General features: G+C 37.7%; 1 protein-coding gene across 4 annotated transcripts in view; it reads left to right on the top strand.

Annotated features, from left to right (window-relative positions):
* The window catches only part of TBCD (tubulin folding cofactor D), a 126,925-nt gene that overhangs the window by 41,449 nt on the left and 65,423 nt on the right, over window positions 1–20,053 (top strand). For all 4 annotated transcript variants that reach the window (XR_010825866.1, XM_048075898.2, XM_066980140.1 and 1 more), the window contains one exon: window positions 13,051–13,207. Coding sequence is in view for 3 of the 4 variants with exons in the window: in XM_048075898.2 (XP_047931855.2) it covers window positions 13,051–13,207 (157 nt within the window). In the remaining variant the exon portion in view is untranslated. The remainder of the gene's footprint in view (window positions 1–13,050; window positions 13,208–20,053) is intronic.

Raw genomic sequence — 20,053 nt, 5'->3', positions numbered from 1 at the left:
GTGTAAAGAGATGTCATATTACTGCCTGGTTGTTTGTAAATCCTTTGGCTTTAGATGGAACAAAAGTATTTGTAGTGCATCGTTCTTCTGTTTAGTTTTGAAGAAAAGTAGAATATCAGAAAATGTTAATTGCACAGAAAGACGTTTTAGTGTCTGCATTTGGAAACTTCTCTGAGAATACCCGAGGGGAGAAGTCCTTTGCTTTCTTCATTGAAGATGTTATTAAGTAGTCATCATTCGCTAGTGAATAGCCGTTCTTTCATGTCAGTATGTTTGTGTGCCATATCAAACTACACGTCTGTCATTTTTCTTCTGCAAATGTGGATCTGTAGCTTGAGGAAAGTACCATCAATTTTTTTTTATGATTTTTTATTTTTTGCATGTGATGGGGTGGAGGTTGGTTTCTGTGAATAGAATCAGATATTTTGTTTTGAAAGAAAATTGCAGATTTTGGCACCTGAAGGACTCCTGTAATATATAGGTGACTGAATTGGGTTAAGAGGCAATTGATACTTGAACTTTGATTTTTCCCCTCTGTCCCTATCACCCTTCCCTGATCTGGTATGTGAAGGGGAGATGGGATGTCTGGTTGCTGCCTTGGTCCCAGGACAATATGGAGCCTGCTTTAAATCCAGCTATTCTCTGGAAGTTGCTATTATTAGGCAGGTCAGCTGAAATCTGTTGTGAACAAAGTAAAACTGGAAAAAACAAACAGATAATTTAAATGGTACTTTTCTTGGTGCTTGGATGATATTAAAAATCCAAATCTGTTGCTGATGGACACCAGAAAAGGAGCAGCTCCCTGTTGTGTATGCTTCTGGAAGTAATAAATCTTGATTACAGTGATGTGGTTTCATCACTTACTTTTGTTAACTCATTATACTTGCATCGTACATATTTGGTAAACTGAACCCAGTTGCCTGTTAGCAACGCCCTCCTTAGTTTACTTGAGCACAACACTCAGATTAATTGAGTTGAGTACCAGGATGGACATAACATGTTTATTGATATTTTTTCCTAAGTTGTTGGTTTTGTTTGTTTGTTTTCCAATTGTGATTGTTTTTATATCTCTGAAGGTCTGAAGCTGTAGTTTTATAGCTTCTTTGTGTAGTTTAGTACATACTTATTTAATCTAAATTTTATTTAAAATACAGTCTCCTGGGCATTATCAAGGAAGTGTTGCATTGCAGTAGTTGAATTTCATATGCTTAATTACTTAGCGTGAAACTACCCATTCTATAAATGTTGCAAACTTGTTTCTTTATGTTTTTATATAATTTTTTTTCTGAACTTTGGCATTAAGCAGAAAACAGTGTCAATAGCAGAAACCATACATGCAATTGGGATTAACTTAACCCGTTCTTGATAAGCTGATTACCTAATTTTTGTTTTCAGTACTTGAGAATTCCCTAGACGTATGAAAGAGTGTCTGGTGTTGCTCTGGTCAGTTATCAACCCCTCTGTTGATCAGATAATTCTTGGTTTCTGCTCTAAAGCAAAGAACAGCCCCGATTACTGAATTGTTCTGCTGTTTTGACATTGCCTTATATCAGCCAGAACTGGTACTGGCTTTCAGAGGATGTCATAGAATCATAGAATGGGTTGGGTTGGGTTGGAAGGGACCTTAAAGCTCATCTAATTCCAACCCCCTGCCATGGGCAGGGACACCTCCCACCAGGCCAGGCTGCCCAAAGCCCCATCCAGCCTGGCCTTGAACACTTCCAGGGATGGGGCAGGCATAGCTGCTCTAGGCAGCCTGGGCCAGTGCCTCACTGACCTCAGAGTAAAGAATTTCCCCTTTATATCTAATCTAAACCTACCCTCTTTTAGTTTAAAGCCATTACTCCTTGTCCTATATCACTATGCTCCCTGATAGAGTCCCTTTCCAGCTTTCTTGTAGGCCCCCTTTAGGCCTGGAAAGGCCAGTGGAAGGATGCTCTAGTTTCTCCCCAAAGCTTTGTATTCTCCAGGCTGAACACCCCCAACTCCCTCACCCTGGCTGCACAGGAGAGGGGCTCCAGCCCCTTGATCATCTTCGTGGCCCTCCTCTGGGCTTGTTCTAATGACTTCCGTGTCCATTGATTGTCAGTCATCAGCAAGATTTCTGTATCTCTCTAGAGATGCTTTATAAATGTATGTACTCGTTATTCCAAGACAGAAGAATGATCAAAGATTAATGAGAATAAAGCCATTTAGTTGAGCACTGATAGACGTGTAACTAGTGAAGCTTATCTCGCCTTATAAAAGAAGTGCCGTAGAACTGTGTGCCTGGCAGTACTCACTTCTATGTTTATCACCTTTGTTATGCGTCTAAATGAATGGCTTTGAGCTAAATGATCAAGAAAGCCCTTTTTCTTTGATTACTTGAACTGAAGTTATTGACATATTTTGCTGTCTGTATCAGCATGTTTGAACTAGGTTGTTCCTAAATCCCAGAAGGGGGCAGATGTATTTGCACTGTAATTAGTGTAACTCATGCTGGGCCCCAAAACAGTTTGTGATTCTTGTACAATATTCTCATAACTATTTTCTTCTATCCCATATGAATAGTTATTAGTCCTAATGCTTTTCAAATAACAGCTTTGAAATGTGCCTTTGTTTTTCATAATGATTCCAGTCCCTGACTTGGGAGATATGTCTGGGCAGATTACCTTGCTGATGTTTGTGAGCCACTTGTTCGTGATTACTAGAGCAAATTATTTGTATGGGAAAAGAATGAAAGCTCAGCAGTTAATAGCAACAGCAGATCGTATTTTCAGATATTTATTGTGGCCTGTATTGTTAGTGCTTGGCCTGGAACTAGGATGATCTTCCTTCTGGTTCCCATCCTCCCCCTTGGGCAGTGAAACATCTCGGGGGAAGTAGGTAACATCAGAAACTGAGACTGTAGGCAAAACTATGAACTGTTTATAAGAAGTGTTTTTTAATAGTCATTCTTTTCATTATCAGCCCTTTTAACAGAGATGTAAAATATGCCTTTCTTGAGTTTCTACTAGATGCTTTGGTTATAATTCCTTTTTAAATTTATTATTCTTAAAGCGTTTTTCATGCAGAGTGGTTTTGCTTTGATTTAAGACTTACGCCAGAGATTCTGAGACAATTCTCTCACCTATCTGAAGTCAAGTTTTTCTCAAGGAATCCAGTAGTAGAATCTGGGTTGCACCACGGGCAGTTCCAGAATACATTAAATTGGTCCCACACATTTTCTTTGAGACATCAGCAGCAGTGTGCTGCAGTGATGCCAGTCTCATGAAGAAAACAATGAGACATGCAATCAATATTCCTAGACTTGAAAGGTTTTTAGCTTTCAGTTATTCTTTGGAACATGTGAAATTTTATAAAGATGTATATGATTAATATATTTTGTCTACTGCTTTAATTTTAAAAGTGAGGAATATAGAACAGCAAGTGAAATCTGCTACTTTATTCTTTAAAAAAAAAAAAGGCCAAAATTCTTGAACTGCAGTTTATCTGTTAAGTTTTTGAGTTTGAAGTTATGTGTTATCATTTAGCTGTAAAATCTCAGCTGTTTTAATATGGGTCATCCAGCTGCATGTGCAAGTAAGGAAAACATTCTTTTGAGCAAAATGGCAAAAAGTTATTGAAAATTCTAAGGTCTGATGATGTATCTGTGTGAATTTCTACATTTGGAATTGCAGCACTCTTAAATGAAATGTGTACAGGGTATGTGTAATGGCAAAAAACATATTTTAGTGTGGTTTCAGTATGATTTCACATCTTTTGTTTTGTGCTGTATTTGTGGTTTTGTAGGCTTCAGAGTATTATTTATAGTTTTTTTTATTTATTTAATTGGGTGGGGATAAATACTAAACAAACAAGAGAATCCTAGTTTACTTGAATTTCTGGTTTGCTTGTGAAAGGACGTTATTAAAATTTCTCTTGATGACAGCATAGTATAAACTTTCTAGCTAATAAGGTGTGTCATATATAGGAACATGAAACTTCCTAGGCGTTCTTAATATGTCAGTGGTGAGACTAAAAGTGTTCTCATGTTAAACTCTCAACAGCTAGATGACCACTGAATAATCACAGCTGTATCTGTTAAATGGCAAGGGGTCTAAACTTCCTCTGTTTAAAGCCAATTAAAAGTTTTTTTTTTTTTTTTAATGAAATCAGTGGTAGAACTGTTAATGTTTCATATTCGAAGATAACTTTTTTTATTTTTTCTTTTTGTGCATTATGTGGTTATGGTATTTTTGCCATAAAAACAGGTACGTTTAAAGTAAGGTTGGAAACGTTTCCATCTCTGGAAAGCAAAAGGAGGAAGCCAGGGCAGGAAGATTGGAAGAACTGCGTGGTTAAACTTGCAATGGATTGGTGCATATATTGGAAGGATTCCAGCCAGGAAGATGTTATTTTTGATCTGTTCTTATACCCTGACCTATTCACAGTGAAAAGACAGAAAGAATCCCTCTCCCCGCACCCCACTTTTTTTTTTTTTTTTTTAAACTGTGGCAGCAGTGAAAGCAACATTTAAACAGAAGCTAATAATGCTGATGAGATGCATAAACAGTGGATAATTCAGAGCCTAACAGTGGTGGGTCAGTGTGAGTGATCCAAATCTTAAATTAGATTTGTCACTCTCAAAATAAATAGGAAGTGTAGGGAAAAAAACAGCTTATGAAGAAATATCATTTATTTATTCTGTTTATAAATGACCATCAGAGTAAAGGGAGGAAAAAAAAGTGTAAGAAAAAAGTAATAGGTATTAAAGTCCAGGGTCAAAAGTACTGTTAGTGAGGTAGTTTGAGAAGGGACTTGGTAGGTTAGGATGCCTTGTTATTCAGTGTGGAAATCAGAATGATTTTTACCTTTTCAGACAAAGAGGTCAGACAATGCTGCCAGTATCCCAAAAGACCCTGGATCAGGGAAATATTTTGTGTATTATTTGTGCTGAATGGTAGGCACCTTGTTTAAATAGGAAACACTGGTTATTTCAGTTGACGTTTCAACTCTGTTTTAAAAACGTCCCATTGTCACGTATATTGTTGGCGAGCAGTTGGTATGAAATGAAGTCTCTCGTGCTGTCAGAAGATTTCAGATAGATGCAGCTTATCTCAATGGCAGATGTTACGGCTTTGAAGGAATATCTCTATATACATAACTTCTCTCTGCAGTTCTGAAATTCCCTCGATTTCTGTTGCAAATACCATATAAATTGGGTTAGAGCAGGTACATGCTCTGTGGTAGTACCAGGTTATCTGTGCTGGTGTTTCTGGTACAACAAAATGCCTGTGAGTTAGCTGGTATTGATGAGACAGGAGATTCCCGTACATTTTATTTGATGGTAAGGAGAATGGTGCTTCATGATAATTACATTACTGAAGTTGGCATACTTAAAAAAAAAAAAAAAAAGTCTGACAAACTACGTACAGTGAAAAAGGAACATTTTTCTTGTCCAGTGTCATTGTGCCACCTATTAAATGTAAAAAACTAACAGCAAAATAAAAACAGTACTGATTTCAAGAGTGTTCTAGAACGAGGATTTAAATAGTCTTATAGCAATGTATTAAATAACTTCTTAAACTTGTGGAAGTATTCTGGCTTTAAGGATTACCTTCTGTGTTTTCATATTCCAGAATAAGATATTTGGTATTGATTTGCAGCTGCCTTGTTTTTTGGAGGAGGATACATCGGGAAATTAGGCTTCTGAAATGCGCTAGTCTATTCTGTAGTGGTAGTTAATTGTGAGGCTTTTGGCAAGCATTCAGGTACTTTTCATCATAGATACAGGAAGAAATGAAAAAAGATCTACCTGTCTTAGGTGGACGCTTAGAAAATAGAGAACACCCAAACCTGAAAGGCTGGTTACAGAGGAATTTTTTTTTCTAACACCCAGGTGAACTTTAAAAATGATCCGTGATATTGATATTGAAAATAGTATTTAAAAACTTTAATGTGAATGTCATTTTCAAATTTTCAGTTTTCAAATTAGCACGGAGTCATTAAAAATAGTGCAGATTTGTTTTTTTCTACCAGAGAGAATAAATACCATAGCTGAAGCCGTAGCAGGAAAAGTCCCTCCTCCCCCAGTGCAACTGAGAAATGGTATAAATGCTAAGCAGGGAATAAATGACAATGAATTGCTTCTAGCTTTTTCACTGTAGGGTTGATCTCAGTATTGCACAACCTTAGCCTAAAGGTTGGGGTTTCTCCGGTGATTTTTCTTTTCTGCCATGCAGCGTTATGAATTTGCAAAATTTTTATCCTCCTTCAGAGCAAGTCATTCACTCACTTGGTAGGATTCCTTCACAAGCCTGCTTCTTCGTGTCCTTAAACTGCAGTTTGGGACTGCTTAAGGTAAAGGAAGAGCTGTTAGCTGTAACCTGTATGAAGGTCTCTGTTAAACTCTCATATGGCCTTGGGCATGAGTGGGTAGGTTAATCCCTGAAACGTTTAGCACTCGGTGTTTCAGCGTTGAAGGGAAGGTAGATCAATACTATCTTAGGTCAGCTGTAGTTCTGGCAGTGTAACCAGGCAGGGGGGTGCTTACAGATTTGGAGATTTTCTGGCTGCATTACATAATGATGTTGAGATAAACTGGCCAGAATCCAGATCTGTCTGCTTCCGCATTGGCCCCTTGCCACGCTCAAAAACTTGCTCCAATTTCAGCGTTGTAGCACTTCTGCAACCTGCAATTAGTTTATTGAAGCAGATACCTGGGAAATGAGAGCCAGCGTCCATTTCTTTAAATACTGTATTTAAGTAATGTGAGCGGTATCAAACAGTAAGTCTTTGGCGGAGATGTAGTTAGAATGTAGTTCTTTAGGGCAACGTCCAGCCCAACCAGCAATCCCTTCTCCCTGCCTGAAAGCCAGTCTCTGCAGTACTTATTTTCCACCCTCAGCAGCGAGGCAGACAACAATCTCCTTTGGTGCCCAGCTGTGATTCATTGCCGGAGCAGGTCTTTCCTGTGTGCTGACTGAGATAGGTCCATGGAAAAAAAATATCATGTGATCATATAATTAAAGACTCTCTTAATTCATTACGTAGGGAGAGACTGAACTGAGATTGCAACCAGACAGACACAGTCCTTCACAGTCATGGGTTAGAAAATGCTTGTTTGGTCTGCAGACATACATATATATATACATATGTAGCCCTATAGACATGGGTCAGTGTTCAGAATTGTGAGAAACTTAAGGCAGCTTAAGCTGCTTCAGCTGTTAAATTCAAACCTATCTTCTGAGTGTGCACGAGCTGTGATACTCGTCCCTTCTCTGGCAAGCTCCTAACTAGGTCAAACTTGGGTGCAGGAACGAGAGACGAGAGGCCACCTGTTGACAGTTTTTAGGCGCTTGCCCTACAGGTTGCAATATTAGAGCTTTTCACAGAAACACTTGAGAATTTTCCAACAAAGCAGCACATGCTTTTTCTGATCCTTGCTGGAGAACCTATCCTCTGGCTGAAATAGTCTTCTAAAAGTAAAGTCTGAAGGAGACAGCCTGTATAGAAAACAGGAGAACAAATGGTAGATGTTTGGCTGAGCTTTAAACAAATATTTATTTCTGATAGTCGACCTAACCTAAAATTATCTATGTTTGCATCTGTGTTGATACATTAAATATTAGTATAACAGCCTTAATGAAGTTACGATTAGGACCTGCCTCTCTTTCTAAAAGAGCTTAGAGTGCCATGTAAAAGCCTGTGGTCCCAAATCTGATTTCAGTTTTTTTTCAATAAAAACAAAGGGTTCTTCTTCTTTTTCTTTTTCCTTTTTTTTTTTTTTTTTTGCATATGAATGATAGTGATAGGCATGCTGTTTAAAACATGGGAAGCTGACGTGCTGTAGATACGGCTGTTTACGCTTTTTTTTATGCCTGAGGCTCACAAAGAAGATGAACCTACTGAAGGATTCTTCTGCAATCACTTTTGTTGAAGAAAAATCTGAATAAAACTATTATTCAGTAATTCTTTTTATTGATGCTTATAGTTTTGTTGAAGCCTCATAATTCATGAATAACTAGGTTTTTTTTTTAGACTTCTACCTGTACACAATGTCTTACTTTTCAGTAAGAGTAGACCTCCATTACTCTGAAGTACATTTTCTTGTATTTTATCATTCTAAAATAGAAGACTTTGCAATAAATTTATTATGATTTGAGAAGGTTTCTCTGCATAAACAATCCACAGCAAAATGTAAGACTTACCTAAAAGGTAACATTAAACTCTGTTTTAAGACTGGCATAATCTTAGTTTCAAACTGAATTCAAACAGTTCGTTCTGAACTCGAGATTCAGTGCACAAGTCTGTTCTAAGTGAAGTAGAGTTGACTTGGACTTTTGCAATTTTCTTTTGTAGACAAGACCTCAGGCTAAGGAACAGGTTTTTGTTTGTTTGTTTAATTGCTGTATTTGTATGTTTTATATGATAAACATTGCAATAAATAAAAAACATGACGATCTGAAGTAATGTAGGAGTCCTGATGGCAACGGTTATAGTCTAGGTAAGTGTATGGGATATTTTTTAAAAGTACTTTTTTAAGGAAATAGTTTTAGTTATATGGGACCTTTCAGTATCCAGTGTCTTCCTTCGGTTTCTTTACTAGTTGTTCAGTGGTTATCATCTGCAACTAAGTGATGCTAACCATCTGATTGATTAGAATCTCTGTTCAGAAAGCCAAGTGTCTGTGCAGCTCGTCTCTCGTGTTAGAGAAAATCGGTTCTTTGCAGGGCTTTGAAGCCAGAAGTTTTCTTCATTTTCACGAGGCTTGAGCAAAGCGCTGTGTTGCAACCTGCAGTTATGTTGTTAGGTAAGGCAGGGTGGAGCGTAACAGGTGCTTATTAATACCTCTAGGCTACGGGTAAAGGTGACTGTATTTTTTGAGCGTTCACAGAACTAAACAGGTGGATATTGTTTTAGTATTCGGCTTGAGAGTGGACACTACTTACCCTCTGTATTTAATGGCAAACTTTTAATGCAGAACTATGAAACAAATGGTGACTTTCAAAGTTAAGTAGCACTTCAGGTCTTCTCTGTGGTGTATCTCCCAACTCCTACTTTTAAATTTAAGAAACAAAACAACAACAAAACCTTATTAATAATTTCAAACAAAATTTATTTCTGCTCTTCTTTTCGTTTTGGATTTTCTTCTGGATTTTTTTTCTCAAGTTTTTTTCGCTTGTGTTTTTTGGTGGAATACATCTTAGGTATGTTTTGAACGTGATTTTAAATCTGAAAATTTGAAACAATAGAGAGCTTCGCAGTCCAACACTGCCCACACTGAATACCTATGAGGTGGTTATAATGGTGAATAGCTTAACAGGTACAAAATGCAGGAGCTGGCTACAAAGCTTTGAACATCATTGCTGTGTTGTATATCAAGCAAAGCTCTGGAGGAGTACAAATGCAAACATTTTAAATTGGAGAAAAACAAAATTTAAGTTAGGATTTTGTTTAGACTGAAGATGAAAGGTTGTGTGCGTAAGATAATGCAACCACAGAGCCTACCAGCTGGGGATTAAGAAGGTCTTTTGTAAGGTACTTCAGTTACAGTGGGCTAGATGCTACGGGTGTTTTGCCTGCGCTGCTCCTCCATGACTGCAGGCGGGCTCTGCTGGGACTGCAGGAAGCCACAGCCGAAAACAACTGCATTGTTTTTGAAGACTCCAGGGTAAAGAATAAAGGGAAACCTGAAATTTTTGGTGGTGTTTCTTTTGTTCTTACGACTCTTAAGTATAATGTAATGCTGGTTCTGAAAGGAAACGTAATGCTGGTTCTGAAGTTTCTCTTATCTCCTCTCCCCCTTTTTCAAGCACAGAAACATTTGTCAGGAGCGATCGTTACACAGCATTTCCCAGAGTCCCCAGTTCACCAGTAAATACTCTGCCAGTGTTAGGATGCAAGCTTAAAGAGATGACCCTGACCTCAGTAGGGTTCCCGTGTTGAAGTATTTGTTTTTACGTAGCTCTGCCGGGTACCTCACCTTGTTTTCCCTTTTCCTCCTGTCTTCTAACTGCCCACTTTTGTATCCTTCCTTTGCACGACCTGTCTTTGCTCTTGACTTGCAGTCATGCTGTTGCTTCTGCAGCAGCAATGCTGTGAGTCCCTGACACAGGAGCACAAAGAGGTGCAAGTCCAAATCACTGCTGCATGATAACGGGGAGGTCCTGAGCTGCTCCCAGTAATAGTGCTGTTCTTCATTGCATTTCCTCAGTTCCTGTTGTTACAGACTCCTCTGTCTTGGAGACTGACCCGAATAAGCTAGGGGCCAACTGGTGTTGCCCCTACCACGTGGAAAATGAAGGCCCTGAATTGAAAACCATGTCAGACAACACAAATGCAAGGCACCGCTTGTGGGTCCTGCTTTTTGTTCAGCCTGCAGAGAGGTGACACCGTGCTCACAGCTGTCTGAAGTAGCTGGAGTAATCACCTCGCGCTGAAGGAAATTTGCAGCAGCTTTGCAAAATTGCCTTTGGCGTCTGTTTTAGTGTTCCTGTAGAACCAGCTAATTCCATTTTTTTCTTCAGTTGATATAGCATTTTTCAAAACAAGCCAGTCAACATTTTTAAAGATTTTTATTGCAGTTTCTCTCAGAACTGAGAAGTGCCAAAATATGCATCCATCTTTGCTGTATCATTGTTCTTGAATGGGAATTGCTTTGCTGTGTTGTTTTTTTGTTTGTTTGTTTGTTTTATCCACATGTAGTGCTTGCAATCCTAGTAGTCATTTTTTGGCCATCCTTCTGCTTACTTTTTTGTTCTCATTAGGTTAAAATGAATTGAAATGGTATTTTAATGTTTCCCTAATCCACTTGTGGTGCCTGTGTTTTGATTAAGGTAGCAATACATTGATGCTTAATTATTTAGTGATTATATCTGCTCAAGTATATCTAGGCACAGTTTGCTAGTGAAATTCAGCCCTTGTTCAGTGGGACAATGGGATCATCTTGTGACAAGTCTTTTCTAAGGAATAAAGATGTGTTTGATAAATTTGATACTGTAAAGAAATTCAAGATAAATCCCCCCCACACCCCAAAGGCTTTTTTTTTTTTTTTTCCTGGCATTATTTACTTACCAAGGATGTGCCATCTCTAGAGAGAGAGAAATAGTCAAACTGTATTTCTGGATTTTCAGATACCAGGAGGAAGCCCTCCGGGGAGCCTTGCATACATACACTATTTGTTAAACTGCCACAGTATGTGTTGCTAGAACTGCAAAGAGAATTCTTCTTCAAGTTTTTGGAGGCTCTCCTTATCTGTAGAAAAAATTGACTTCTAGAGTTTTGATGGACCTACAAGCATGAAAGTGAAGTTTTCCCTCTGCTCAGTTTCCCAACCTTATTTTTGTTGCTTATAATAGTACCTGTGTTATAACACCTTTATGGTAAGGTTCTAGGGTAGTAAAACAGAAGACGAATGAAAATCCTATTTTCTCTATTTCCCCCAATATGATTTAAAACTAAAGAAAGAGAAGAAAAGAAAACTGTCATTTGCTTCCAGTGCTTAGTCTGGGCTTACGCTGTGTGACAGCATCTTGTCTGGGGCTTCCTCAACAAAATGTGGCACAGAGATGTGTTATACCAAGGTCTATGACTTGTAGGCCTTTTTGCCTAAAACATCTTCCATCTGAAGTCAGTCAGGTTATCCATTAAATCATTGCTGGAAACATTAATGGACACGTTAATTTTTAAAAGCTGCTTGATTCTCGGAGTGGACCTTTTCTAGTCTGGGATTTAGTTTAGTTTCTGTTAAATCTTGTTTTGGGTGTGGAAGCAGAAGTAAGAGCAAAGCTCACCTGTTTGCATTTCTAGGTTGCATTGCAGTTTTATGCAAATTCTGTCCTCATGCTCTGTGCAGTGTGGCAGTGCTGAGAGATTTGAACTTAAAACACTGCATTGCAGTCGCTCGACAGCTCTACGCAGAATAATATATCACAAGTTGCTTAACGAAAGAGCAACAGTGAACTTGTCGCTTTAAGAGTAAGCAAAGAGTGTACTTAAGTCCCTTTCAAGATTGATGTATTGATGATTCACAGGCATTGTTAATCATAAGTATTTGTCAAGGTAGGACTTGTGCTGTGATAAATGGTGGCTGCTCATAGATGAGTACTGAATCTTTTATTTTATGGTAGTTACAATACTGTATTTATTAGGAAGTATTTTTTTTCTAGCAATAGATGCTGTTGTAACAGTACCATTTGTAGTCCAGTAGTTTAACAATTCGACATTTCAAAATTTTGACTCTAAAATTACCTGACCCTACGAAAATTACTTGGGCTCTAAATTGACTTCTAAGCATGTATCGCTGAGTAGTAAATGGTATCAGTCTTCCTTAAATAAACAAAGATACACTTGAAAAATAGTGGGCCTAAAAGGTTTACTTTATCAGAGGAGTCAACATTTCAAATACTTAGTAATTATACTTAGTCAAATCCTTCTACAGGCAAATGAGGGTATGTGGATGCAGATACTTGTTTTCCAGTGCAGCTGTGACCGGACAAGGCTTGGTATTGATACTCATATATAATATATTTATAAACCTTTGTTAAAAATAATCAGCGGATACTCTAATTCTCTTAAGGGAAATTCCCAAACACAAGGCTGTTGCTAAAAAGCATTTTCTGTGAGGCAATTCTAGATTTCTAGCATTTTGTAGAGTCTACTATTCAATTCTCCTTTTACTTGAGAGGAAAAAGAGAAATAAACCTGCTCGTATCTGTATTGCATTTTTATCTTTAGCAGCATATTGGGACTAAAGAACGTCAAGTTTTTATCATGATAGTAACTCTCTGATGGGAAATGGCAGATTTTTTTGAATAACATGCTATAGAATTAAGGTGTAACTTCATATGGAACCCCGTTGCTTTAATCCTCATTGAACTATATGGGATTGGAATAAAAAGTAAATGGCTACTGACAAAGAAACAAAATGGTGTATTAAAATGAAAATTTTAATGCTTTTTTTCTTTTTTTCTTTCAGAACACACACGGCTCACCCTGTGTCTTTTCTTTAATGATCACTCTCATACCTTTCTTCTGGTTCACTGTACGGTCCTAATTGTTGCTTTTGTGCCCTTTTCCATTTCACAGTGGTTCCTGTCATTTTGAAAGCTCTGACATATGATGAGAAGAGGGGATCATGCAGCGTGGGTTCCAACGTGAGAGATGCAGCGTGCTATGTGTGCTGGGCCTTTGCTCGTGCTTATGATCCCTCAGAGCTGATTCCGTTTATTAACCAGATTTCAAGGTAAGCTGCTGCGATAAGAAACGCAGTGAAGTACAGTTAATTTTTAAAATCTGTTCAAAACTAAGGAGGAACTAGAAGTTAATCTAGTAGTCTCATGCTGTATCCTTTAGAAGTTAATAATGTGGGAGAGTAATGCCCTATCTTTAAGACATTTAAAATCAGATATTGGCCACGTACACACACACACACTCTGAAGTTGCAGAGCTGCTTTATGGGGTCAAAGGAGAAGAGAAAACTTACAGAAGTTACTTCCTACTTTTTCAGATGCACACTTGTATCTAATGATCCAGGAGTTTTGGTACTTTATCAGATTGTATGGTGCAAAGAACATAGCATATCAGATTGACTTGCAAGTTGAGCTGATTTAGGTCTAAAGGAATAAACTAGACTTCAGATCTGCTAAAAACCCATTTCTGAACTTCCAGATACTTCTGTATGAGTTGTAGCTTTCCTTCTGAAATGTTGAAGATCAAAGTTTATTTTGAGTAAAGAATACTTTTAAAATTAAATCACTTCCAGTTTATAAAAGTGGTAACAACTTGAGCTCTACGTGGTGATTTTGAATTCTTAGTAATATCTCACTTCTGAAAAAGCATTTTTATTACAACTGTTAGCAGGTTCTCGTTAAGTTTAACAAATACATGTGAGAATTCTTTTCTCTTTTGTTATATTTTGTTTTCATAGAGTACCACAGTCTAGAATGACTACTTTGACAAAACAACTTTTAGTTGAAAGGGTAAATACGCAAGTACTTCTTTTTCAGTCTGCTCTTTCTGTTTCAAAAGACTCTCAGAAGTCAGACTTTTAGAAGGTATCCCAGTCAACATCTGTCATGCTGTAACGGTGGACTAGAAGTTGGTGCAGGTTCCCCCAACACTAAGGATATTTCTGCAGCTAGAAACTGGTTCTACGTTTTCCTTTTTTTCCTTCTTTCTTCTCATGCTTTTCCTCCTATTTTTGCTAGTCTTTTGGGATTCTCTCTTCAGTAGGTAGTCTTTTTGTTGGCAGCATATTTGCTGACATTTCGAGGTGTCTTTAATGGGTGATTTGCACTGTAAACACAGAGGTAGCTTCTCACAGTTTTTTGGCAGACTTTTAGTGTGCTCTCATATCAGCAACTCAGACATCTTTGTCTCCATTGGCAGATTTTTAATCAGTAGTCATTTAGTATTACCTTTAAATATATATAAAAATATATATATATATATATAGGGACTATATATTTATAGGTCCTGGAAACCTAGTCCTAGTTCTAGTGCTGCCTTGCTTCCAGACTGCTGGCAGAACTATTTCAATCACACCCAAACAGCCTTGTTTGGAAATGCAGGACTGCTTACTTAGCTCAACAGGTGCCCAAAGAAAACATCTTGTTCCTTCTTCTTTAAAGGCAGTTTTGAAGGTTCCTTGGGACAGTCTGTGGAACCTACATACCCATTTTTGTTCCTTGAGCCTAGTGCACCTTCCCCTTGCTGGTCTTTGCTGTTTTTCATCCTTGTATTCTCACTTTCCAATGCTGGCCCTTTCACGTAGGGTCACAGGACAGTGTCTCCTACCTGTGTGGTACCTGCTCCTGGCATTTTTTGAGACCTTGATAAAATCTTTCTGTCTAAGAATCTGCTGTCACATTTCTGGAAGCCAAATGCTGTTCTTCTTCCTTCCTTTTTAATGCTGTTATATCTTTTCTACAAAGTAAACAGGCAAAAAAATGCTAAGATTCTTAGTGTTGTGTCTCTGGTAAAGCATTTTCATGGTATTTTCATCATGTTTCATCCACAACAGTCTAGAGACTCAAGGAGAGGAGTCTTGTAACACCAAGCTGTTCTGGAATGTGAGGCCGTCTACAGCTGCCGGATGATTTTCGGAAAGAGAATTGGGACTCTAGGAAATGCATGATTCAGTTATAAGCATGCTAGAAATAGTGAGTGATGCTTGCCCTAATAAGTTATTAAGGAAATATTTTATTTTCAAGGGTCATGTTTAAATGGTCTTCCAGTTGAGTTCAATGTAAATTATTAATATAAAGGTACCTAAAGATATGTTTGCACAGTGAAATAGTGATTGCATTTTGGGGTGTGTTTCTTTTTTTTTATTCTAGCCAGCTTTTTAAAATCTAACCAGCACAGATGATGGTAGCAATGAAGATAGAGTGACAGAATGAGTATAATGTTACGAAATACTTCTAAGAGGGTGTTAACGGCAGTGCAAAGTTATTTACTGCTATCTTTAAACCAGGAGGAATATATTTATATTCAGGCTGCTAGCAAAACTTGAGGAAGAGCGTGGCAATCCAATAGTAAGGTCTTGTTCAAAGCAAGTGTTTTTTGTAGATTTGGTCAGCAGCCCTATGGAAGTAAATTCTCTGTTTCCATCCACTTAGTTGAGCAACTTTAAGGTTTGTTTAAAGGTCTGGAAAGCTTGTTCCAAGTGAAACTTTAAAGCCAAAGTGCAAATTTAGAAACCTTCAGTTTATCAGCATTCTGTTCTGTTCTTCCATTTTTCAGAGTTTTTCTTCCATTCATGATGCTTAGAGCAATATATTTCTTTTACTCCTTTTGCCCTATCACAATGCAAATCAATGTTGTTCTCCAGATGTAGGTGCAAGCTGACTATTTTGATTTTACATGATTTGTGGTACTTTGTTTTACTGTTACAAAGCTCTTGCACGATTACGAAGAGTGCTGTGTTTCTGAAGAAGCTCCCTCCTGTCTTTTAGCTTTCAATCTGTTCTGGAAATAAGTTCTTTTTTTTTTTTTTTGTTTTTTAGGAAGACACCAGGTGTAAATAATTGCTGTCTTCTACCTAAAGTAATACAAGTTACCACTGTGGCTTTGCCAGTTGCAACTTCACCTATGTGGAATAAGTTGGTGGAGTGGAATGAAACAGAGGGTAGACAGCTGGGGGGGAACTGAAAATTTATTATTTTCAGTCGTAAAGTGTTGTGATTTATACGTTTAGTTTTATAACAAAGCTGCACAATGTTTTAGCCAGTATTAATGCTATAGTAAGGCTCTACGTAAAAATCTTTGTAGTTATGTTGGCCATACCTTTTCTTAACACAATCAGCTCTTGAAGGTAGAATTGCCACTGCAAAGAGAAACAGTAGAAAAAAAATATTCAAATAGGGTATGACACACAGTTTCACCTATTGTGTCAGCAAGCCAATAATTACATACAGCTCTTTTTTTTTAAATCTAGCCTTAGGTGTGTCACTGTTTTACTTAAAGAAGAGTCATACTTCTAGCCACAAGCAAATTGTTGCTACCCTTAAAAAAAATGCAGAACTCAGCATCTTGAAACAAAGTACATGATATCCATTGTAAGGTGAATTACACAGCAAAAATACGTGCCTATATGAGAATACAAACTATTAGGTTCTTAAAGAAAAATAATAAATTGTTTACTTGCAAAGAAAGCTAGTACCTCGTTAAAAAGATGTAGTAAGTGATTGAGATCCTGAACTGTTTGCATTGTCATGGTGCTAGAAATTGCAAATGGTTTATCCTTCATTCACAGTCTTTAACAGTGCTGTTGAACTGGCTGGAGATAATGCTGAACTTGGAGCATAAGTAGCTGGTTGCCTGGTAAGAATGCTCAGAGTCGAGAGACAAGGTGGCCTTCGTAGTAGAGTAAGTGCACTGAAAAACTGCTGGTAACTAGAAGGTGTTGAGTAGGTATAATGATTAAACAGTGACCACTCTTCTTACCATTCTTCTTAAGAAAAAAAATAGAGGATGCTTATTAGAAGTACTTGCCTGAGAATTTTAATTTTTACATATCTGTTGGTATTTTTCCCTATCCATATTTCAACAAGATACGCTTACTAACATTTGTTTATATATTTTTTTAGAAGTCCAGTTAAACTGGTTTCTAAAACCTTGCATGATCTATTCCAGCTTCAAGACCACAAAAAGAAGATTCTTGGCAAAGTAGATGAAACTTCACTTTTAATGCAGGATCAGCTTACTACATTTTGAAATACTTGCACATACTGAAGTTGCTATTCAGGCATATCTTCATAAAAGCACTGCTTGACTGAGATGTTTTTCTCTCCCAGTCTGCACATGCATGCAGTCTTTTTAAGCTTACCTATGAGGAAAGTTAAATATAATTTAATAACTTGGAAATGCAGGTAATTTGATTCCTGCCCCCTTGGGTGTGGAAATTATTGTCTGTAAAGTGGCAGGTGCACACTAAGAAGCAGAGCTGTTTTGTTTAAAACCTAAACAAAAACTAAAGAGGAAAATATACTTTTGCTCTATTATACAATTAAAAATTAAATTGTTGCTGCCTATCATAATTATATGAAACTATTGCATGGTCAGAATATAGTTTTATTTATCATTTGATGGTTTAGTTAGGTAATCAATAAACAGATCATTATTTAGAGGGATCTGAATACGTGCGTACAGTGTAGGAGTACAGGCAGCTTTGCCTTCCCTGCGGTGGTGTGTTGTTTTTGAAGAGGGAAAAAAAAGGAAGGTGTGGCTATGGATAAATGATGTAGCTTGCTCCAGGGCAAGATTGTCCTGCAGAATTGGGGAAATCTGAAGCATTGCTTTGAGCTACATCTTGTACCATGATGAAATATTAAGAATAGCTTTTTCTTTCATGTATGTGAATGTTGCCTTCAGAGGAGAGCCTACTCTGCGCCTACTGCGTCTTGCACTTGTGTAAACTTATTTCCTGCAGGGGCATCATATGGCTTTTTTATTTTTTTTAATAGCAGCATTTTAATTTGCAACTCCCGAGCGTTTTCTTTATTGCTCTCTTCTATATGTGTATTTATTTTACTTCCAATGTTTTACTCCAAAACTTTGGGATTGAAGTAACACGTTGAAGATGCCGACTTTTATCTCTGTGTAACAACAACGTGCTAAAAGACTGTATCTGACTGTGTAACTCTGGATTCAAAAGTGGGGGAGTTTGGCTAGCAGAAAGTAGTTGGGTTAGAAGGGACTGCAAGGGCGCGGTGTAAAAGTGGGACTGGTCACTGTGTTTATCATTTTCTCCTATTTTCTCCTTGCCTATCTAAACAGAAGAAATTAAACTTGAGACCGGTCTGAAGGGCTTTTTCTCCTACTAATGCTGGCTGAAGCAGCCACTTTTGTGTGCTTTATCTCTATTGCTCCTGCAATTGAGAATAACACGGCCACAAGTGATAAAGTGAATGGGTAGCTTCTCTGATTAAAAATAAATGTATAGTTGAGCCTAGGTCTGTTTTCATCATCCAGTTCACCAGGTAGCCACAACTGGGGTACTGGTACAACTAATGAGGTATGAGAAGGCTGTTTGCAACAGCCTTTTGCTGTGTTTTTTTTTCGCTCTTTGCAACAGCAGCTCTCAGCAGATGCTGGTCTTGCCTCCTCTTTTTAACTTGCTGGGATTGTTCAAAACCATTTTGCTTGTGCTGATTGTTAAGCCTTCCCTCCCCTAATGCTATTAGTAAGGAAGAGAGTTTTCTGTGATGTTACAAGTCAGACTTTTCCCTTTTTTGAGTTCAGGAAGGGAATTTTGTTTTTGTGCCAAATTGGCAAGAGGTTTGAGAGTTTATTTTTTCTCTTCCCACAGCTTCAGGGTGGTATGTTTGAATTAATAGTAGTAAATTCTCAGAGGTTAGTAATAGTATAAGCTGCTTGTGAGTATAGTGTAGTATAGGTGATAAAGGAAATTCAGACTTACTTGGTGGTACATCCAGTACTTACAAGCAGAGGGAAACCTGATATTTCTGTGTGCTGATGCCCATCACCTGGCTGGCCTCTGCTCTCTGATTATTTCTGGCTTTTTGGGGGAAGGAAATGAAATCAATGTTGGGCTGAAGAAGTGAGCTGGTAACCTCCTCTGAGTCCTGTTAACTTTCCCTGAAGCCAGTTAAGTGAGTACGTGGGGTAAATGGAAGGGAGCAGGAAAAAAGCAAGAATGATCAGTAGGCTGATAGAATTGCAGCTTGCTTTTTAAAATCTGTTAGTGTGCTTATTGTACCCTTAGTTGCTTGTCGTGCTTACAGGCTAAATATACCTCAAGGAACTACAAAAGGTGTTTCATAGAGACTGCGAGATGCAAAACCACTCTTTGCTCTACCTGTTAGTAGTCAGGTGTGGTATATTTCAGACAAGTCAAGACATGATTCTTTAACTAGCTTAAAAAATATCCCACTTTGTTTGACATAAACAGTTTCTTTATGTTAGGAAATCCTGGTGGAGTATCACATAAACTCCCACGACAAAGCAGACAGGTGAAGACACCTTTAACATGTTTCATCTTAGGCATGTTGCTTTCCTTGCTAATCCATGTGTTGCAGCAGACTGTGCCTGCATTTTAAAATATGAATTAACTTGAAAGAATTATTCATGTAGTTTGATAAGTTTAAAATACTTTTACTGAAAGGATTAACATAAAACAATGACTACGGTATGGTTTATGAATATAATATGGCTGGGTGGTAATGACAAAATTCCTGTGTTTTTTGTTTTTTTTTTTCTTACACATGTTTTTCAGTCCCAGCACTGTATAGCTCAGGTGGCATCGCATAGACAGTATGCTGTTTTGCTGGTTTTACCTATACAAGTTTTTCTTGAGGTAACAGAAGAATAAGAAAAATTGAAAGGTACTGTTTAATTATAAGCAGAAACATCGGCCAAAAACTCATGTTGTATATAACAATCTGAAACTGTTTTCCATCATATTTAATAAACCAAATTTTAAGTGTGAACATGAAATGCAAGGAGCAGTATTTATTCTCCAGTGACAAACTTTTAATGTTTGAAATTTGGAAAGACTTGCATAGCTTTTAAAATTAGCATATTAATATTTAGCATGTAAGTGCTTACACTCAGCCCGAAGTGTCCC

The sequence above is a fragment of the Anser cygnoides genome, chromosome 19 (assembly GCF_040182565.1).
Source record: "Anser cygnoides isolate HZ-2024a breed goose chromosome 19, Taihu_goose_T2T_genome, whole genome shotgun sequence".
Classification (NCBI taxonomy): domain Eukaryota; kingdom Metazoa; phylum Chordata; class Aves; order Anseriformes; family Anatidae; genus Anser; species Anser cygnoides.
Note: the sequence above shows the minus strand (reverse complement) of the source record. Positions and strands in the feature narration are given on the sequence as shown.